This window comes from Silurus aristotelis, assembly GCF_946808225.1.
Source record: "Silurus aristotelis genome assembly, chromosome: 10".
Classification (NCBI taxonomy): Eukaryota; Metazoa; Chordata; class Actinopteri; order Siluriformes; family Siluridae; genus Silurus; species Silurus aristotelis.
Genome location: NC_139583.1, coordinates 9,340,926 through 9,362,989, shown reverse-complemented (window position 1 = coordinate 9,362,989; position 22,064 = coordinate 9,340,926). Strand labels below are relative to the sequence as shown.

The 22,064-nt window shown below is 38.8% G+C and overlaps 1 protein-coding gene across 6 annotated transcripts in view; it reads left to right on the top strand.

Moving 5' to 3' along the window:
• fgd4a (FYVE, RhoGEF and PH domain containing 4a) overlaps positions 1–21,736 on the top strand; it is a 78,140-nt gene extending 56,404 nt beyond the window's left edge. For 4 of the 6 annotated variants that reach the window (XM_083551899.1, XM_083551901.1, XM_083551902.1 and 1 more), the window contains exons 5-18: positions 3,622–3,988; positions 8,057–8,143; positions 8,776–8,921; positions 10,035–10,191; positions 10,347–10,485; positions 12,723–12,781; positions 12,986–13,132; positions 13,948–14,120; positions 14,710–14,740; positions 14,828–14,908; positions 15,002–15,127; positions 15,237–15,383; positions 16,550–16,690; positions 18,273–21,736. In XM_083551899.1, the coding sequence (XP_083408025.1) occupies positions 3,622–3,988; positions 8,057–8,143; positions 8,776–8,921; positions 10,035–10,191; positions 10,347–10,485; positions 12,723–12,781; positions 12,986–13,132; positions 13,948–14,120; positions 14,710–14,740; positions 14,828–14,908; positions 15,002–15,127; positions 15,237–15,383; positions 16,550–16,690; positions 18,273–18,530 (2,059 nt within the window). In that variant the 3' untranslated portion in view covers positions 18,531–21,736. Of the gene's footprint in view, positions 1–1,208; positions 1,475–2,896; positions 3,132–3,621; positions 3,989–8,056; positions 8,144–8,775; positions 8,922–10,034; positions 10,192–10,346; positions 10,486–12,722; positions 12,782–12,985; positions 13,133–13,947; positions 14,121–14,709; positions 14,741–14,827; positions 14,909–15,001; positions 15,128–15,236; positions 15,384–16,549; positions 16,691–18,272 lie in introns of those variants that run through there. The other 2 variants (XM_083551903.1, XM_083551904.1) reach the window with 2 other exon arrangements.
• The last annotated feature ends 328 nt before the right edge of the window (positions 21,737–22,064 follow it).

The window sequence follows — 22,064 nt, the reverse complement described above, 5'->3', positions numbered from 1 at the left end:
GTGTACTGTATGTGTGCACATACAGAGATTTTGCATCACCAGTCACTGTTCTATGAAGTCACCTGTAGGTCAGAGTGATCTCTTGGGATCTTCTGTTATCACTCTTATTGGTAGTTGGATCACATCAATTTTACTGTCTTCACACCCATTGGTAATTGGATCACATGGGCTCTACTGTCTTCACTACTATTGGGAGGTAGATCATATAGGCTCGTCTGGCTTCACTCCTATTGGTAGGTGGATCACATGGGCTCTTCTGTCTTTACTCCCATTGCTAATTGGATCAGGTGGGCTCTTCTGTCTTCACTCCCATTCCTAGTTGGATCATATGTGATCTACTGTCTTCACTTCCATTGGTAATTGGATCTCATGGAATATACTACCCTTATGCCCATTGGTAGTCGGATCACACGGAATCTGTCTTTACTCCCTCTAACAGTTGGGTCACATGGGCTCTTCTGTCTTCACTTCCATTGCTAGTTGGATCTTATAGGCTCTTCTGTCTTTACTTTCATTGCTAGTTGGATCTTATAGGCTCTTCCGTCTTCACTTCCATTGCTAGTTGGATCTTATGGGCTCTTCTGTCTTTACTTTCATTGCTAGTTGGATCTTATAGGCTCTTCTGTCTTTACTTCCATATCTAGTTGGATCATATGTGATCTACGGTGTTCACTTCCACTGGTAATTGGATTACATCAGCTTTACTGTCTTTACTCCAATTGCTAGTTGGATCACATGGATGCTTCTGTCTTCACTTCCACTAGTAGTTGAATTCCATGGGCTCTACCGGATTCAACAAATTTTGTAGGCGGATAATGAACGTTCTACTCACATTAATCCCATTGACAGTTTGATAACATGGGCTATTCTTTCTTCATACTCATTGGTCGTTGGAGCACATTGGTTATCACTGTACCCAATTCACCAGTGTGTGTTTTTGGTTAAGTTCCTATTGTTATTTTCTGGTTTATCTGGTCACATTAAGCTTATGAGAGTATTCTAACCTCATTAACTTCTTATCTAACAAGTCGGTCTATAAATAATTAACAATTAATAGTTAATGTTCTCATGTTCTCTCAGAGTTAATGCCAATGAATATCCTGACTATGATCTTTCCCAGCTTGGGTATTTTATTTATTTGACACAATTCTCAATTTAGTCTTACGATGCTTTTTATATTTAAGCACCAAGGCAACGTGCCCTCATCAGTGCCTGGGTGTCAGCATTTAGGAAAAAACACCCCATGTTGTATTGCATCTTTAATTGTGTAACGAGCACTGAGGTAGACAGTGAGAAATATTTACCACCTTTTGTAAGGTTGCAGAAAGAAAAGTGGAAGTTCAGTGACTTCCAGTCTCTAGAAATGGTTACTCAACCCGGGTTATAAAGAAGAGAAGAAGCGAGATTTCGAATGACTAAGACGAGTGTTCAGGAGTTACTGAGATCAAATTTATAGTATGAAGTCCAAACATTGGTAAGTAAATGTTTTGCTATTAATTTTCTATGCTGTTGTTTTACTCAGACAACGTTTAGTGACACTAGACTGCACCCTACTGGAGGAAGTTTATAATAGTTTATAGTGTGTTTATGCGCGATTTTTTTTTTTTTCCATCTATTTATACCAATTTCATTTGAGACTGTATGGTGCTCTTGGCTGTACTCAAAAACATTTCAATGCTCATTCACATTCACAGAGACAGATTGACTCATGGGTAAAATTAAATGTATCAGGCTGGTACAGAATGTTACACACGTGTGTGAGAATTAGACTAAGATTATGAAGTCTTATGACAGTATGTGTAGTGTATACGTGTGTGAACCAGGGAAATGCTAATAGCTTGGTTTAAAGCAGGGATTAGGGGTCCACATAAACATTAGCATTATTACTCCTATTTTTTAAGTTCATAAGTTTTGATATAAAATTTAAAATGTCTGTTTTGACAGTCCAAACATATAAAAAGTGCTCTAGGTTGCTACTGAATTATGATTTAATTCTGTTTCGATGGTGTGTGTGTGGGGAGGGTGATATTTAATTTAGATGTACATGTCAGTGTATTTTAGAAGCTCTGGTTTAAAATTGCAAAGCTCGTTCCCTCTGACCTTCAGATGAATAAAAATCCTCAGAATTGGTTATAGTTTCACTACAGATGATTTTCTTAAAACTGGGCACTGGCTGTAGTAGCAGTTTCTTATGGAATTATCTGCCACCCACAACAAGCCTTAGATGCTGATAACTACTCTATAAATATGCCCACGTACATGTGCATACATCCTGTTTGTGTTTCAGGTCCAATGACGTCTGCATCTTTTTTCTTTTTTTTTTTGTATTAGGTGTAGGAGTCGAGCTCTTCATTGTCTCACCACACTCACGTTCTTGTTTGAACGGCCCTGAGACAAACATTGTAAATGTGTGTTGTGTTGACATAATAGCTGATGGTTGCTAAAAGAAGCGTTTCAGAGTTTGCACCTCAGTGCTGTTGAGTTCTCTGTTGAAATCAGTTTGGTCAGAGGGTGTTAGTTTATTTTCAGCATGGGTTTGAAAGTAGTTTTATCTTTGGTTTATGTTAACTCATGTTGTTGATGAATATTTAAGCGTTTCTAGGGCTAATGTATCGCAAACTTGTATGGTAAATGCTTCAAATAAACATCTAAGTTTATTAATAAACCAATTAAAGAATTGTGTTGTTATGTAATGAATCATTGATCATTGATGCAATGAAGCTTTACAAAAAGGAGGCGTATATTTCAAAGGTTTTTCCACCATAAGAGAATCTTGAATACTGAGGTCTTTACTTCCTGATTTCTCAGTAAGACGTGTTTTTGTCTAATTAGATGGTGAGAGAAAAACTGGCACGAACGTTCCACAATGTTCAACCTAATCTGATCGAAAGTATGACTTTCTTTAATAAATCAATATCAGCTCACCATTTCATATCCAGAAATTGATTTGAACTAAATAGCTGATTGTAGGAATTATAGAGTGTTTTGGTGTGGTGTGGTTTGGTGTGGTGTACCACCCCGACCGCACCGCCCTGAGGTTCTGCTGTCCACCCTGTACAGGAAAGGGCTGTCTGCAGGTGGGCCAACGTCTGGGAAGCAGCTGGAGGGCCTGCAGGATGTGTTTGTATGGGGTGTGTGTTTAAAAAGGATTCAGAGTTTTAGCTGTTCTGGCCCCGGTTTTGTGTACTCGCGTGTGTAGTCTTGGCTTGTGCTGAAGTAGGGCAGCAGGCTATCTCTCGGGATACGGCGCGGCCGTACCTCTGCAACCTATCCTCTCTTTTCCTTTGCCTGTTCCTCCCATCCTTCTCTTCCCCTTTTTTTATTTCCCCTGACCTGCATGCTCTCGCTCACATCCTCTGCTAACACTGAAACTCGCATGCGCAGTTGCACACACACACAAAAGCACACACAATGCACTGCCCTACATGATAGAGGAAGTTTATAGCAGCTAGACTGGAGTATTTTTAACTCAGACGCTTTACATTTTCACACATGCTCCCTCTCGCTAGCTTTCTCACCAGCTCTTGAATTCTTCACCGCATTTACTGGAAAAGGTGCTTTTAACTGATTAGGCTGAAAGGAATTGACTTACCTGCTCTACTTTCTGTCTCTGACACCCAGCCACACAGACAGGAGGGACGGCTCTCCTCAGAAACACGCAGCCAAGCCTGCTAAGGGCAGTCCGGTGCACAGGAGCTGTCAGAAACCGACAGACACTAAAGAGCAGACTCAGGACGGCAGAACCGACCATGACCAGATGCCCTCTACCAATGGAGTGTTAGCTCAGATGGACAGAAACGACAATGACGGCGGAGCTGCGAGACCAGATGCTGAACCACTGCTGAATGGAGACATGGTGGAGCAAAGTTTGGACCGGGACACATCTCAGAATGTCATTGAGGCATCTGAGAAAGAGGATGAGAGCAGGGGAAGAGAGGCAGAGACGGAGAATGACGGCAGCACCGATGACGGCGGGATGGATCACAAGGTGCGTTACTATACTTTCAATATAACTTGGTCATCTGTATTTGTCTCATTTTTAATAAAGTGTGTGTGAGTGAGTGAGAGAGAAAGAGAGGGAGGAAGGGAGCATGCCGTGGGTTGTTTTGCTTATATGCGTATTTTCAGTATCGCACAAGGGCAGAGAGTGACTCGTTGATTTGACATGTCCTGCCAACTGGTGCTGTGTGATCTCTCCAGAGATGCCAGTTTGCCACTAACTCTAGAGCTTCCAATAGAAAGAGCCAGGCAGCTCTTCCTCTAGATAAGCGTATTTATCTCATATAATGGTTCTGAGCAATTCAAAACTCAAAAGTAAAGAAAGGTACGCAGTATAAAGTCACTCTATCTTTTTTTTTAATCTTCATACATTTATATGCATGTTGTGAAAGATCTACCACAACACTGAGATAACTGGCTTTCTCAATAGGATTGTATAAAACTGATATGTTGCACATTAGCTCTGTTTATAAACTGCTTTCAGCCTGATATTTAGGTTACAACTGGCTTGGCTAACATAATTTATAGTTCATTTTTTACTAACTAATTTACTAACAGTTTGCTAATTAGCAAGCTTTTTTCCCTCTAGTTTGATATTCTGTATTAAAGAAATACATGATGCTGAAAAGATAACACATTCTGATGAAATTGGTGTAAAATTGATGGAGAGAGAAGAAGAGAAGTTATTCAGTCTGAAAATAGGGCTTGGAGCTAAGATTAGGTATTCATCAATCTTAAAACCTAGTCTTTGAGATGGCAGGAGGATATCGGGGCATCAAGGGGAATGGTGTAGAAATGTTTCCTGGTCATTTTAGGAAATAAAAATCAACTATGATATTATAGAGTATTGTACATACATGATTTTAATGTTTATTGTCATGCTTAACTAAATTTTAGTGATGTTTGCAAGTTTCCTAACTATGGAGTTCAGTGATATGTGAAGGCTTGCTCGAAAATCTAGTCTTCCTACCTTTCTGTCCCTGTCTTTATATGCATTATATTACCAATTATACATTTATAGCATTTGGCAGACACTCTTACCCAAAGTGACTTGCATTTATGTTAGTCATACAACTGAACAGCTTTAGGGTTAAGGGCTTTGCCCAGGGGCCCAAGTGTGCCAGCTTGATGTGGCTGGAAATGTAACTCATGACCTTCAGATCCAAAATCCAATGCCTTAACCACTAAGCTACCACTTTCCAAATAATTGTAAAAAAAAAAAGCTTGTTAACAAAGTGTGATAACCGTAATGAATTACCAAAATTATGTGGACAAACAAAGCTACAATGTCTTTGTATTCTATAGCAAGTATACTAAGTGGCCCAAACATGTTCTAGCATGGCAGTGTATCTGTGCAGATGGTTAGAATCCTGACCTCAACCCCACTGTTAACACCTTTGGGATGAATTTTTGCATTTATGCATCAGTACTGTATTTCACTCATTCTCTTTTGTCTAAATGAAAATGAAATACCCACAGCAACACTCCAAATCGATTTCCCATAACTGCAAAATAGTGGACAAGCGTATCTTAAATACCCTTGTGTGATGCTCAGGGTTCCTCATGTTTTTAGTCCTATACTGGCTTTCTTTATGTTTCTGTTAACACTACCCCCTCATTTACTGTATATACCCATTTCCTCTTTACCACACTCTCATTTCCTGTCTGTCTGGCTAGATCTCTTAATTCCACATTGTATCCCATATACCATCTGCACATACGCTGTCAGTGAAACAAAGGGGTACTAAACTATACCATTTTCATTCGGTCACTATCCTTAAGCATACACCTCCTTTTAGTATACATCTTAAAACAGATGTTTCTGAATACAAGTACACTATTCAGACTTTATTACAGGAAGCAAGTTTTAGTTAGTTAAGACTGGTGGTGGTAGACCGACTGAAATCCTTTATACATTACATTATACATTAAAAAAAACTAAAAAAACATGAACTTTCATGTGGGCAAATTGTCAAATTTAAAACTTGTGGTTGAGAAGAGGTCTGATCTGAAGCTCAAGTCAGTGCTGCATGATGTTCGTTCATCCTTAGTACCTCTCTGGTCTGGATCTGGTCTGGTCTGGATGCTTTAAATGTGTTTGTATTTTTGGAAAAGAAAAACAGGTAAAAAGATTCCCTAGAAATACTTATTGTATGTAGACTCGGGTCCCCTGGTGGTCTAGTGGTTAAGATGCAGCGCTCCCACGGCTGCGACCCGGGTTCGATTCCCGGTCAGGGAACCATCCCCAGCCACTCTTAGTGCCGGTCCCAAGCCCGGATAAATTGGGGAGGGTTGCGTTAGGAAGGGCATCCAGCGTAAAACATGTGCCAAATCAAACGTGCGGAGGATTCCCTGTGTAGACTCAACCAAAAAGAATAAAATATTTGTGTGAAAGTATCTGTGTTATTTGCTATTCTCTCTGCTTTTAGATGTGTTTCTGCTCTGTGTATGAATCCCTATATCTAAAACAATATTCTAAGCAGGCACCAACAAAAAAATGTGAATTTCCAGAGAACGATTTAAAAAAATCTCTAGCTAGAACCTCAAGTAATGTAGCTGAGGTTCAAAAACTGTCAGAGCCAGAATTCGCACATTATGCTGACACTTATGTGTCTTTTGCCAGTGTTCTCTATTGTCTCCAGGGACATAGCGGTTCATATTTGACCCCCACCCAAGTGCCAGCACTGTAATTTGTCTTTCTATACCAGGAAGTTCTCACTGCAGTCCTTAGCTAGCAACAATGCAACAATGGCTCTGTGTGTGGTATAGGAACCACTGGAATAAAGTCACAGGGTGTTTTGTGTGTGTGTGTGTGTGTGTGTGTGTGTGTGTGTGTGTGTGTGTGTGTGTGTGTGTGTGTGTGTGTGTGTGTAGGTAGAGAATGAACTTTGGCTTTGACCTTTGGATACCAGTTTCCCATTCAGCTGCGACATGCTTAGCATGCATAATATTAACAGCCGTACATCTTGCTCACATACGTTTCTGAAGAATGTAATTCAGCTTGCAATGCACACCTTGGGGTTTTCTTGCATGCCTGGTTTTCTAATTAGTTAATTTCGGGTCAAACTGTGTAATGTAAAGGCATTTCAAGATAGTAGTTGCGAATGAGAATGTAATACGAGCTGATACGGAAATGGTGGATTCTGATTCGTCTAGGTTTTTTGGACTGGTCCAAGCTACACTTGCTGGGAAAATCACAAATCTATTATCAGTAAACTAAAAGCTCCAGTACGCAACAAAGAGATCAGGTTCCCGGGCAAACCAAAAGCAGTACTCAGTTCCATGTTTTTGTTGATCAGAAACCTGAATAAACTACTACATATTTAGCTGTTATAACATATTGAAGTGTGATGGATTAGGTTGCCAGGTAAATGCATTGTTTTATACTAAAAATTAAGTATATACATTCAAATCTACAGTCAGTATACTTTCTTAATCACATGTCATATTCAAACAGAAAGTTGACAGAAAGTCACTGGCTATAGTCTGTAATTTTTTAATCTTGTTACATCTAAGATGTTCTGTTTAACACCTTCTCAGCATGCAGTGTTTGTGTGTACGAAGAAAAAGAGGTATATAACAATTCATGTTATGTTGTTCAGTCTCATCAGTGTACACATCAATCTCCATTTCCTGTTTCAGAGCAGATGATCAGTCATCCATTCACCCATGCAAGTAGATTTAGTAAAAGCCAGTATGGGTGATACAGACCCAATTTTGCATGCTATAGACGTGACATACAGAGGAGAAGCTGCTGTAAAGAACATTTTGGGTTTTTTTCAAAGAGTAAAAAAAAAAACCAAAGTAACAAACAGTGGTGACCGCTAGCCTACTGAGCACAGACTGGCGAGTGCGGTTGTAAAGTTTCAACTGAAGCTGTCACTTCCTATGATTACTGTAGAAGTCAACTAGTATGTGACTGAACCCTTCTATCAGAATTTAAGGCTATTCAACTTATTCAAGGCTACACTGTACCATAATAATGCAACTTTACCATGCTAAGACAAAGGCTATTTTATAGGTCTAGATTTTGATCGATCTATATTTGCTCTTATAGGAGACTAACGAGCAGAAGCTGTACAAAATCGCAAATGAGCTTCTGCAGACAGAGAAGGCCTACGTTGCAAGACTAAATTTATTACAGGTAAGTGCAGCTTTGAGTTTAGCAGCATTTTGTGGGTCAAAATATGTTTTGGCAAAAAAAAAAATTTAATACAAATTATTTCCACGTGATTATATGGCCATTTCAGAAGGATTTTAGAATTTTTTTGTTTTATTTTACTTAAACTAGGCCTTAAGAAAGGATTAACACACCTTATTGTCATTGACTATAGCTGATACACTAGGGGGAAAACCTAAGGCCTACTAATAGCTACTTTATATTACTTAATGATCACGTCAGCGGGCGGGGGCGAGGAGCATGGGGGGACCTTTGGTTTAAATTTGTATACATATATTTTATAAAAGGGCCATTTTCTAATTGGCAACAATGTTACCAGAGGAGATGCTTAAGTTACTTCTCTATGCATCCACATTCAGATTACCTAAACACAAGCTCCTTTTCTTTAAGAGTGAAGAAAAAACAACGTGCACGTAGAAAAACGTGACCTTTAGAAGCAGATTTCTTTTTGTTTTGTATTTCTATATTATTCAGAAAACTTAATGAAGAATTTTATCATCATTTTCCAACATCTGCATGGAGGGCTATAAAATCTATGAAAGTCTTTATTATGTATATCATTTGTATACACACTCTTCCCTGGCCCTGTCATTCAGGTGTTTTGTGACAAGCTGATGGAGGAAGCAGGAAAAGGGACGCTCCCTTCAGAGGTGGTGAAGAACATCTTCTCCAATATCTCCTCCATCAATACCTTCCACAGCCAGTTTCTGCTGCCAGACCTGGAAAAACGCATGGGAGAATGGTGAGAGACACGAGAACTTTATCTTTGAACCCAGTGAACTGTAAACCGTATAGACTGAAGCACACTAATGCATAGCCGTAATCTTGATGGTACATTTTATATTTATGATTGATGAAAAGATTTTGTGAGTAACTCATAAATTGTTCTTTATTTGCAGTACTTGCAAATAAAACCAAACGTTATCTGTATAACGATCAGTTCCTTCAAAGTGGTTAAGGGGGTCATCTGCCTGTTTCAATTCCTTTGCATTTTTGCGATGTCTCACTTCATGTCTCATCTGTTTGTGTTTGTATGTGTGTGTGTGTGTGTGTGTGTGTGTGTGTGTGTGTGTGTGTGTGTGTGTGTGTGTGTGTTTACACACATATAGGGTGTCATATATAGTGTCTAGTTAATGTAATGGTATAAGGATTTCCTTTGTACCAAACCTATACATTAATTTAAATACAGATTTTATTTTCATTGAAAAATCCTCCCTGAATCTTTACACACACTCGGCATCCAGACAGTTTTTTTCCCAAAACATTCAGCTGAAATCCTTTCCAAAGGTGTTTTTTTGCTGGGTGGATATTTCTTTCTGACCTTGCAATCCAGTTCATCCCAGGGTCCAATCTCAATAGGATTAAGGTGCAGTGACTGGGAAGGCCATTCCATGTGTAAATAACAATGCAGTCGACTGCTTGCTCTCTAAATAACGCTTACAGAGCTTGTACATATGTTCTAATTGTCTTGTTGAATGGTGAAGTTGGATCTAATTAGCTGCAGCTAGGATTGAATTGCATGGTGTTGAAGTATAGAAAGGAAGCCATGTTGGTTCCACAAACCATTAAGCTTCATCCTCCATGTTTGACTGTGGGTGTGAGACAGTCTGCTAACATCTTCTATCCGGTTCTCTGTCTTACTTAAGATCTTCTGGTAGAGCCAAAAATTTAAATTTGGACTCATCTGTCCACAGAAAACCATAAAAGATTAGATGTTTCCAACCTTTTTACCTTTTTGTATGTATAAAGGGATGTCTCACTATAGATACATTCTGATGTGTGTTTAGTGTCTAATATGACTCTCTGCCATGGTTTGTCCTTTATGAGTATTGGCTCATGTTTAATGTCTTCACAGGGAGACGACACCTCGAATCGGGGACATTTTACAGAAACTAACACCTTTTCTGAAGATGTATGCCGAATACGTACGGAATTTTGATAAAGCCATGGAGCTGCTGAAACAGTGGACAGATCGTTCGCCTCAATTCAAGGCAGTTATTCAGGACATCCAGGTCAGTTTTAAGAGCATTCACTTAAATATTCACGTAATATTGCTCATTTTATTTGTATGCATATAAAAGTTGAAGTGTATTACATTGCATTGACTTTTCACCAGTTGTTCATAGCTTCCTTTTTGTGTGTTTTTCTTTTTTTGTCCGGAGTACAGAAGCAGGAAGTGTGTGGGAGTCTGACGCTTCAGCATCACATGCTGGAACCAGTACAAAGGGTACCAAGATATGAGATGCTCCTTAAAGACTACCTGAAGAAGCTTCCTCAGGATCACGTGGACCGGAGGGATGCTGAGAGTGAGTCATCCTGTGAAGACACTTTCCTGTCATGAAAGTCAAGTCGAGTAGGAGCAATTCAATAACCTTTGCTGATCATGCCATCAGTCTGGTTATATTTCAAAGTGTCTTTCATAAAATAACCCACAGCTTCCAAGTGGTAGAACAGAAAAGAACTTGCTGTATCATTGCTAGATCACATGGTCAGGAGCAATGAGAGCAAAATTAGCTTTCGAAGGGTGAATGTAATGGCATACTCTTTCATCTCTGTCAGTCACTGTGACACTAGCTAATCACATATATATATATATATATATATATATATATATATATATATATATATATATATATATATATATATATATATATATATATATTATTTATTTATTTTTTTATTTTTTTTTATTTTTTTTGTGTGTGTGTGTGTGTGTGTGTGTGTGTGTGTACACCAATCAGGCATGACATCATAAAAGTTTGACCGGTGAAGTGAATAACACTGATTATCTCTTCATAATGACACCTGTTAGGTGGGGTTTATTAGGCAGCATTGAATATTCTGTCTTCAAAATTGATGTGTTAGAAACAGGAAAAATGGGCAAGCGTGAGGATTTGAGTGAGTTTGAGAGGCAAATTGTGATGGCTAGATGACTGGGTCAAAGCATCTCCAAAACTGCAGCTTATGTGGGATGTTCCTTATCTGCAGTGGTCAGTATCTATCAAAAGTGGTCCAAGGAAGAAACGGTGAACCGGCGACAGGGTCCTGGGCGGGCAAGGGTCATTGATGCCCGTGTGGTCCGATCCAACAGACAAGCTCATGTAGCTTAAATTGCTGAAGAAGTTAATGCTGTTAATGCTCTTGGACCAACACAATATTAGGCAGGTCATATATTGGTCATAATGTTATGCCTGAGAGGTTTGTGTGTGTGTGTGTGTATATATATATATATATATATATATATATATATATATATATATATATGATGAGGGTAGACTGTACTTTTTGTTGTCCTTAATACACAAATTTGGAAACAGATCCCACTTTATATTTTGCTTGTTATACATACACTATATAAACAAAATTATTGGGACACCTGGAATTTCACATGCACATGCACAGGTTTAAAATTATAAACATGTTTCAGCATGACAGTGCCCCTCTGTAAAACTATTAACTGGAAAGCTGAATGCACACCAGGCCTCCTCACCTTACATCAGTACCTGACTTTACTAATGCCTGTGTGGTTCAATGAGCACAAATCTCCATAAGCACACTCCAAAATCTAGTGGAACATCTTCCCAGAAGAGAGGAGACCACTTTAACAGTAAATGGGGACTAAATGTGGAATTGGAATTTTGAAAAAGCACATCCACATTTTACAGTCAGGTAAAGGACCTTTGTCTATATAGTGTAGTTGTTGAACCTGACTCACATCCTATTTCCCTGCCAAAATGCATTAGGTTAAAAACAGCATTCTTTTCTCAGTAGCATCAGTGTGGTGGATAAGTGATTATGTTGTTTTGAATGCAGTAATTGTGGTTATTTAATATTATATCGACATTAGAGTCAGGAGCGACTGCATCTTTGCATCCATAGAACATAGAAAATAAGCCGATGGCTTACCTGTTTATCTTGAATACAGTCAAAAATATCTGATACTTCATATTTTATTAAGTTATTTCTATCTAATGCTGTTCGTATAATTTAGAGACTTTATTACTTGTTATAATTCTCTAATTGTATTGGCTGATTTATATTCTTTTTACCAGAAATAAATGCTCAGAATTAATACAATTATCTACCAGTGGTAAAAAATTCGAATGAATAAATTATAATAGTAAATTTTAAAAATTTAGATATTTTTTTTTTTTTTTAAGTTTTTTAAATGTAGAAATTGTTTTTAGAATAGGAAATGGTAGATTAACGTAATTATATTCACAATATTTTCCATTTGCTAAGCTGGCAGGTTTTTTTTTTTTTTCTTTCTAGACAGTCATAACGATCCATTTTGGCCTATTTTTAGTAAAACTAACACTTAGTTGAGAATTATCACAAGAATCTAATGTGAACATTTACATGTGAGTCAAATGACCTGATATGAGATGTTTAAAAAAAAAAAAAAAAAAAAAAAAAAAGAACCCATTTTACATGTATGTGTCAGAGGGGGCGGGGGGGGGGGGGGGGGGGGGTTGGCTGGAATGAAAAAGCATAAAAAATGTCAAATGATCTCTGGTGAATAAAACCCTTCATCTTATTTTAGAATCGCTGGAGATTATTGCCACAGCAGCCACACACTCGAACACTGCAATTCGCAAATCTGTAAGTGCCGTTATTTTCTTTTCTTTTTACTTTTTTTCTCCACTTCAGAGTATTAAAATTAACACATTTCAATTTCAATAGCCACAAACCTGCATCGGTACATAATGACCTGTTTTTTTTATCACTTCAGTATCGACTGTGTTATGGTTTGATGCAAAGTATCATGATTGAGTCAGGTCTCATGCTGCAGGATGTTCCTTATAGGAGAATCTAAAGAAACTTTTAGAGATTTATGAGATGCTGGGGGAGGAAGAAGACATTGTAAACGCCTCCAATGAGTTTATAAAGGAGGGACACATTCTCAAACTGGCAGCCAGGAACACTTCCTCTATGGACCGATACCTCTTTCTGGTAAGTAACATTTAGTTGCTAGGACCATTTACAATATAAGGAATATCTGAATTTATATATATGTATCATCTAAATATCTATATTTTATATTGTAGCAATTGTAGCATTAGTTGTATTTAGCTTTAAGATATGCATGTGTTATATGTTTTAATTCAGGGGTCTATGTTCATTAAATCTGCTGGATGTAAGTTTTTGGATATTCGCCCCCTCTGGTGTAAAGATATTACTGCAAACCGCTTGAGGGAGAAATGTTTTGTAATGTGGGTTGTTCTGTGTCATACTTGATGCCATGGATTAATCACAGGGCAGGGAGTGCACACAGTTACAGACCACATTGTGTAATAGACCTAAAAAGTTGAGATACAAATGTAGTATTGGTAGAATATTTAGCACAGTTGGAACACGAATGCTGGCATTTAATTTTACTGTTTGCTGTGTTTATACAACATTCCTTCCTCCTCTATACAACATTTCTCTCCTCTGATTGCCTGAATGGCTTCTGTGTAGTCAAATTTCGTGTAATGTATAGTGTATGGGTTGCTGGCAATTTTGCAAATTTGTCAGCAAATTTGCTGGTAATTCTGAAATAACATCCTGGACACTTTTTTCTTCCTCTGTCTTATGCTTTTTTTTTTGTTGTCGTTTTATTTTCATTTTTAACAAAATAATAAAGAAGTAGTAAGCTAAGTAAAATAGCAAGATAGTAACACTTGTGTTGCCTGTCACAGCAGTGTTTTTTTTTTTTCACTAAACTTAGCTTTTGTTGTTAAGTAGACCTTAAATTGACAAAAAAAACGCTTTCACCTTCTCTCCAGTTCAACAACATGATGCTCTACTGCGTCCCCAAGTTCAGCCTTGTTGGCCAGAAGTTTACGGTGCGCACTCGGATCGGCATCGATGGGATGAAGGTGATGGAGACGTATAACGAGGATTACCCTCATACGTTCCAGGTCTCTGGGAAAGAGCGTACCCTCGAGCTGCAGGCCAGGTAAATGTCAGTTTGGCTGTGTTTTAGTCACACAGACAGAAATGGTAGTATTGGTAATTAATATTAGCATGTGATGCAACAATACAAAATGTAAATACTGCCTTCATTTATAGCGAGTTTGCAAAACTTGTTGTCAATGAAGTTTACATTATATGGTGGGAGATATATATATATATATATCAAACAAGCTGCATGTACAATTTTACTGCTTTCAGAATGATAAGTTAAAACAAATAAAGTATGAATCAGAATACATTTGTGTTCCTGAATGACGAATACTTATGATCCCATAGCCATGCCAGAGTCCAAAAGAGCAAAACAGGGAGGAAGGTGTACTCTGTCTCCTATCAATTACCATGACACTAGACAATCATGGACAAAAATGGACTAAGTAAGAGTATAGCACTTTCCTGCGAGCATTTTACACCACGCCATGACATTCCAATAGCAGCAGTTAGCAAATATTCACTGGGCTGGTTTCACGTGTCTCAGAGGAAGCAGGTGATAGATGGAATGTGGCCCTGATTAAGTTATGTGTCAAACATAGAAATGTTTGCTTATGAACTCGTGTTTCTTTTTTTCACTCCAGCTCCGCACAAGATAAAGAGGACTGGATAAAGGTAAATATATATAACTTTAGTTGGTCCTGTTCTCATTTTCTTAATCGGATGAAAGTTCCTATGAGAGTGGTGTTTTGTGAATTTTAGGCATTCCAAGCAACGATAGAGATCTTTCACCAAAAGAACGAGACGTTCAAAATGGCTGCCAAAGAAGTCGAGGAAGTGTCGGTGAGAATCCGAATCTGCCAGGATCGCTACAGTTAATATGTGAGCTCGGTCGATATCTCTAATTATTGATTTCCGACACATTTTGAATGTCAGATAACAGACCTGGGAAAACGAGCACCACGCTGGATTCGAGACAATGAGGTGACCATGTGTATGAAGTGCAGGGAACCTTTCAATGCGCTCACGCGCAGGAGGCACCACTGTCGAGCTTGTGGTTATGTAAGTAATACAATTCAAGGCTGTGTTTTTCCATTTAACTTCGCAGACATTATTATAATTTGGGGCGTTTAGGAAGAAATGACGGGTTTTTTTTTTTTTTTTTGCTCAGGTGGTATGCTGGAAGTGCTCAGACAATAAGGCTCCTCTGGAGTACGATGGCAATAAGATGAATAAAGTGTGTCGAGACTGTTACTCCATTTTAAAAGGCCACACAGACAGCGAGGAGAAGGAGGGCAAGAAGAAAGGCATTTTAGAGGTAAGAAGATAAATCGCATATAGCTATATTATGCATTGTGTCACTTCGGTTGTTTAGGGATTGAGGTCTGTATTAAAAGGCTGGACTTTTAATTGCTGAGGAATATTGCATTAAAGCAGCAGTTTGTCTTTTTTATTTTTTTTTTTTGCGTCAAGCTGCACTGCACTTTTATTTAATTTCCATTGCAGTTTTAACCATAGTCATTGTCATAAAGAAGCTAGATATAAATATCCGTAGAGATCTAAAGGAAAATCTCCTTGAGGTGGTGAGGAAGTAACCTAGAGAAGAACAAGATTTGAAAGGAAACCATCGTCTCCATGGTGACAACCAATAGTAGGATTATAAATTCTCAGAAGCCAGGCAGTACCCTGTTGAAGTATATTCATTATAAGCATTATAGTCTTTAGGCTTAGAGCAGCAGAACATCTGAGAACGTTCTAAGTTCTAAGTTTCTAAAGTTCTAAGAAGTTCTGACTTCTAAACCCTAGATTAAATTATCCACTGAAGCAAGGATGAGATTTGGGAATAAACTGTTTCAGGGATAATTATGGGAAGAATTGCTGTGCAACCCTGTGAAAATTGTATGTTTTTGTAAGTAACTGTAAGTTAGAGCTTTGCTCCGGTTTGAGATCGAGTTTATTTCCAGGCCAAAAACGTGCATTCGAAGCAACATCTAGAGCCGACATCCCCAAAAGCCTGTCCACACAATCACCGTGAAACGATGGCTCACACGAACACTCTCATTCCAAAAATTTAACAGTTACACTAAATAATCACAAATACATTTGATTATATGTCAAATATTTCCACTTGCATTGTACTCGTTAATAAAATCTGATCTTTATAATGCTTTTTTTTATTTTTATTATTGAGCCTGATATTTTTTCTATAGTATCTTCAGGATGATTTGCATGAATATTTAAGACAAGTATAAGCTTAAAAAGGGTGAAGTACTGCTTTGTTCTATAAGAGGTATTTGTTTGTGCATGTGTGTGTGTACTCTCGCTGGAAACCACAACGGCTTTTACTGTTCTGCTTCCCCCCATTTCAGTTTCAGTTTAACGTCGCCCTGTTTTCTTACATGGGAAGTGTGTGACTTGTGTCTCTCCTAAGCTAATTGTGTTTAACCGCCATTCTCTCTGTTTTTCTCTCTGTTTCTGTGTCAGATCGAAGCAGCCCAGTTCTCAGGGAGCAGTATTATGTATGGCTTCCTGCAGTACTGTGAGAAGAACAAACCCTGGCAGAAAGTCTGGTGTGTTATCCCTCAAAAGGAGGCTTTAGTGCTTTATCTGTATGGAGCACCGCAGGTGAGTGGAGAATGGCTATGGCGTAATCGCACCCAGTTACCCGGTTACTTTACCAAACACGCTCAAACATTGAATGCTTCCCGACACAACAGAATGGTCACAAGTTTGGAGGGAAATCTCACTCGTGACTCAAGAAGCACTTCTGCTTTTGTTTAGACAGCGATAACAGTAAATCAGGATTGAGTACAAAAGTATTAAAAGTTTGGAAACACATGCTTTTATGTTTTTTTTTTTAAGACACATGCATGTTTATATGCAACAAAGTAGGTAATTTGGCAGTTTGAAGATTTACTTTAATCAAGCAAATATATAAATGTACAGATGTTAAAGTTTATTTTTTATTGATAAAACCTCCATTAGCATAAACAACAGCTTTGCACACTCTTGCAAACTTGCCATGGTCTTCTTCAGTGGTTGGATATTTCTTACTGATCTTGGGATCCAGTTCATCCCAGAGCAGTTCAATAGGATTGACAGTGACTGGGCAGACCATTCTATGATAAATTACACTCCAGCTGACTTACAGAGTTGGAACGTATGCTTCAGGTCTTTGTCTTGTATGTCTGTGTTGTATAGTGAAGTTAGTTCTAATTAGCTGCAGACCAGTCAGAATTGTATGGTGTTGAAGTACGGAATGGAAGCCATGTTGGTTCAGTATTCCTTTCCACCGGAATAAGTCTTCAATCTTCCATGCACTAAAACAACCCCAGACCATTAAGTGAGGGAGTCTGATCACATCTTCTGTCCTGTTCTCCATCTTACAGGAGTACTTCTGTTGTAGCCAAACATCAGTGGACAGGCCTCATCTGTCCATAGAACTGTCCAATTCAGTTTGTATGCCTTGTTGTAATTCTTCACCATTTTTATAATAACAGTTAAAGCAAAGGATTCCGCTTTCAAAGATTTAAAAAAATGTGTACCTGATAATGATTGTAGACCATTTATTCGGTTTGGAAAAAAAAGTCTACAGGAGAGTTTTGCAGTTTATCAGTAATATTACAAGATTTGGGGTGTTGTAGTAAGAAGAACTGTTTATAGCTCTTATAGCAGAAAACCAGGAACTGACTTGCTCTACACCCGTTCCCCTCATTAAACGCTGCGGTGAAGGAGGTATAAACACTTTGGGTGTGCTGTTATCGGAAAATAAGCATCTTCTGGGTGGTAACAGTAGACTTAGATGCATCTTACATGCTACCACCCAGTTTTTAATTTCTTTAGACAGAAATGTAAGCTCTAATTTAACAGAGTGGCAAATAAACTAACCACACAATAAAAATGATACAAAGCCAACATTTGCTTTCACTCCAAAATGAAGGAAGGAAATGATTCGTCCGTTTTGCAATTCACTGGCTAAAAAAATATATATAAAAACATACTATACGGCAATTTAAATAGGAAATGGTTTAAAAAGAACCATTTTACGGAAGGAAAGAAACCTGTAACCTATGGCCCAGGTATAATTGATTGATTGATTTTTTTTATATATTTAAGTCTATTTGTTGAACAATATAAACGCATGCATTTATACAAATTATACGTTATATTCTGTATATAAGAGTATTTTTCTCATGTCTCTGTGCAGGACGTTAAGGCTCAGTCCACCATCCCGCTGCTGGGATACTCTGTAGACGACGCATCGCGACCCACTGATCCTCCGGCCAGTTTCCGTCTGTCCCAGTCGAAGTCCGTCCACAGCTTCGCTGCTGAGAGCGAGGATCTGAAGCAGCGCTGGCTCAAAGTAATCCGAGTATGCGTGAAGGGCGAAGTGCCCCCAAACCCACCCCCTACAGACACACCTGCCACAGACAGCAGCCACGAGTCGAGCACAGATAGCCTCTAATAGGAGAGTGAGAGCACTCTGATAGTGCCAAAGACCCAGACAGAGAGAGACAGAAAAGATCCCAGAGACTACACACAAACGATGCTGTCTGTCAATCACTCGCATGCAGCGTACATCTGAATGGGGGTAAGCGCTCTTACGGCCATGCTGGATTTAAAATTTAAGCAAAACAAGCCCGTACACAAATAGACTCCCTCTTTAACGCTGCTCCGAAACACAGCAGTCCAAACAGATGGTGCACACAAATGCTTTAAAAACTGGTGCTTTAGGACGGTTGTGGTGAAATGATCAAACTTTACACATCATGCTATCAACTTTTTTTTAGTATAAGTTACTTTAGTGTGGTGTAATCATCTACACATCGTATTTATAAAGACGTGACGTGAATCCAGGCCTCGAGTACCCTTAGAAGAACCATTGATGTTCTTTCTATGATGTTCTTTCCCCGTATACATCACATTTGGTTACCCCTCGCAATAAATACGGATCACGTCACTGCACCTGGAGAGAACGGTCCCGCAGGAGTCGGGAGGCCACATTTTTACAAACCAGCATTCCATTCAAGCACATGAGTAGAAGAATCGCTTGGCCTGCCATTCTTCATACAGACTGCAGGAAATGTGCAATGAGCTTCGTGGACTCTCGTAAGCAAAGGACATGGCAATACCAATGTAAAGTGTTACATAAGCTGGGTAAATCCCTCCTTTATTATAGACTGGCTACTGAATGGTCTCAAACTATAGTTTTACCCAAGCTGGTGTATGGGTTTGCCTTTGGTTTTGAAGAGAACAAAAAAAACTAATCTGAATATCTATGACAATTAAAGGAATACTCCAGTGTTTTTCTAATATCTATGTAAAGCATCTGTAACATAAAAGTTATCGTAAATATGAATGTACACACTTTAACCTGTATAGAGAAAAGAACAAAAAGATTACTCTTAGTTCTAATTGAAGTTTAAGGGCAGTTGAACACTATTATGTCTACACAGCAAACTGACACACACACACACACACTCTCACATGATTATGAAAGCTTTCCACTTAGAGTTGCTCAACCATAACAGTATTGGGTACCAAGAGTGTTAACATCTCAAAATCCAAAGTCCAAACGTCCTCCTGTGTATTGATTTACAGTCTCATCTGGCCAATTAGAACAGAGATGCTTGATTATACACACACCTAAAAAGAATGACATTAAATGGACCTTACATTTCTAATAGGAAATAATAATATTTGTTCATGACACCTAATCGGATTATGCACTAATCTGCTGTTTATTTCATTATTGTTATTGCCCAGAATTGCTATGTCTTTTCATCCAGTGTATGGTAGTTCTTTTATACACTGTATAATGGCCACTTATTAGGCATAACACCTGACATGTATAATATTGTGTTGGTCCCACTTTTTCTGCCAAAACAGACCCATTGAGCAATGACAGCATTAACTTCTTCATCAATTTAAGCTACAGGAGCTCGTCTGTTGACCAGCCTTCGCTCTCCATGTGCATCAATGAGCCTCGGTCACCACTGTTCCTTCCTTGGACCACTTTTGAAAGATATTGACCACTGCAGATTGGGAACATCCCACAAGAGCTGCAGTTTTGAAGATGCTCTGACCCAGTCGTCTAGACACCACAATTTGGCCCTTGTCAAACGCACAAAAATCCTTATGCGTGCCTATTTTTTCTGTTTCTAACACGTCAACTTTAAGGACAAAATGTTCACTTGCTGCCTAATAAATCCCACCCACTAACAGGTGCCATGATGAAGAAATCTTCTTCTTCTTCTTTCGGCTGCTCCCATTAGGGGACGCCACAGTGGATCATCCGTCTCCATACTATTCTGTCCTCTACATCTGCCTCTTCCAAACCAACTACCTGCATGTCTTTCTTTACCACCCCATGTCCCTCCTCTGCAAATGTCTTAACCATCTCAATTTGGCCTCTCTGTTATTTTCTCAAAAACGTCCTACATGTGCTGTCCCTCTAATAAACTTGTTTCTAATCTTGTCCATCGTCATCACTCCCAACGAAAACCTCAACATCTTCAGCTCTGCCACCTCCAGCTCTGCCTCCTGTCTTTTACTCAATGCCTCTGTCTCTAAACCATACAACATCACAGGTCTCACCACAGTCCTATAAACTTTCCCTTTCACTCTCACAGATACCCTTCTATAACAAATCACTCCTGCTATCACTCTTCTCCACCCACTCCACCCTGCCTGCACTCTTTTCTTCACTTCTCTAACACACTCTCCATTACTTTGCACTGTTGACCCCAGGTACCTGAACTCCTCCACCTTCTCCTCATCTTCTCCCTGCAACCGCACCACTCCACTGCCCTCCCTCTCATTCACACACATGTACTCTGTCTTACTCCTACTGACCTTCATTCTGCAAACATCATAGTCCGTGGAGACTCCTGTCTGACCTTGTCTGTCAGAATGTCCACCACCACTGCAAACAGGAAAGGGCTTAGAGCCGATACTTGATGCACCTCCCCACCTCCACCTTGAACCAGTCTACAGATCCTACTGCACATTTCACTGCTGTCACACTGTCCTCGTACATGTTCCATGCCATGATAAAGAGATAACCAGTGTTATTCACTTAACAGGCCAAAATGTTATTATGTCATAATGTTATGCCTGATCAGTGTGTAATAATGCTTATAAAGTAGAACTTCATTATCAGGCATCTGAAACATGAAATATTTCAGTCAGTGAAAGTGTTCCATACATCTCAAATTCCAAATCAAATTTTACCCTATAGCCCTAACAACTGCTCTTAGACTTTTCAACACATTTCCCAAGAGTGATAGGTCAAACCAAATCGGAAATCATGTTTCCAATATCCTAAAGAACACATATTTATGTAAACCTAATAGACCGAGAGATTCTAAAAAGTATTCATTATACACTGAAGTATTCCTTTGAACTTTTTTCATCCCCAAGCACAGCTCCCTCCTTTTACTTTTTCTATGTTGGCCGTGTTTGCACGTCTGCGCTGCCTTTAGACATGCACGTGCTAACCGTGTCGGCCAGTGGGATTGGTGTTTTAACGCTACTCTTATTACCGTGTCTTAAATATGACCTCCAGGACAATCAAGGACATATAATCAAGGAGACCTGGGAGAGGCATGTAAATGTTTTATGAAATACTGTAATTAATTTTATTATTTAAAAGAAAAAAGTAATTTATAACTGATGTGCATGATTTTGAAGAACAGTAGCACAGCGAATGGTTCCTTTCCTGTATTTTTTTTCTCCTTTTCCTCATTTTTATTGTCCATTGTTACTTACCAAATGCTTGGTTTTGCAGAATCCCATTATAAACTCGGTCCTGTGTCTTTTTTTTATTTTTATCTTTAAGTCAGGTTTCGTAATTATTGACAGCTGTATGAGAAACGATCAGTGCTTTATCTGAATTTCAGGACATTAGCGTTCTGCACTGAAGACATATCCTAAGGCAACACTGCAGGTCACATATGGTGTAGTATAGGGTTTCAGGTGTTTTAAGGTCATGCAGGAT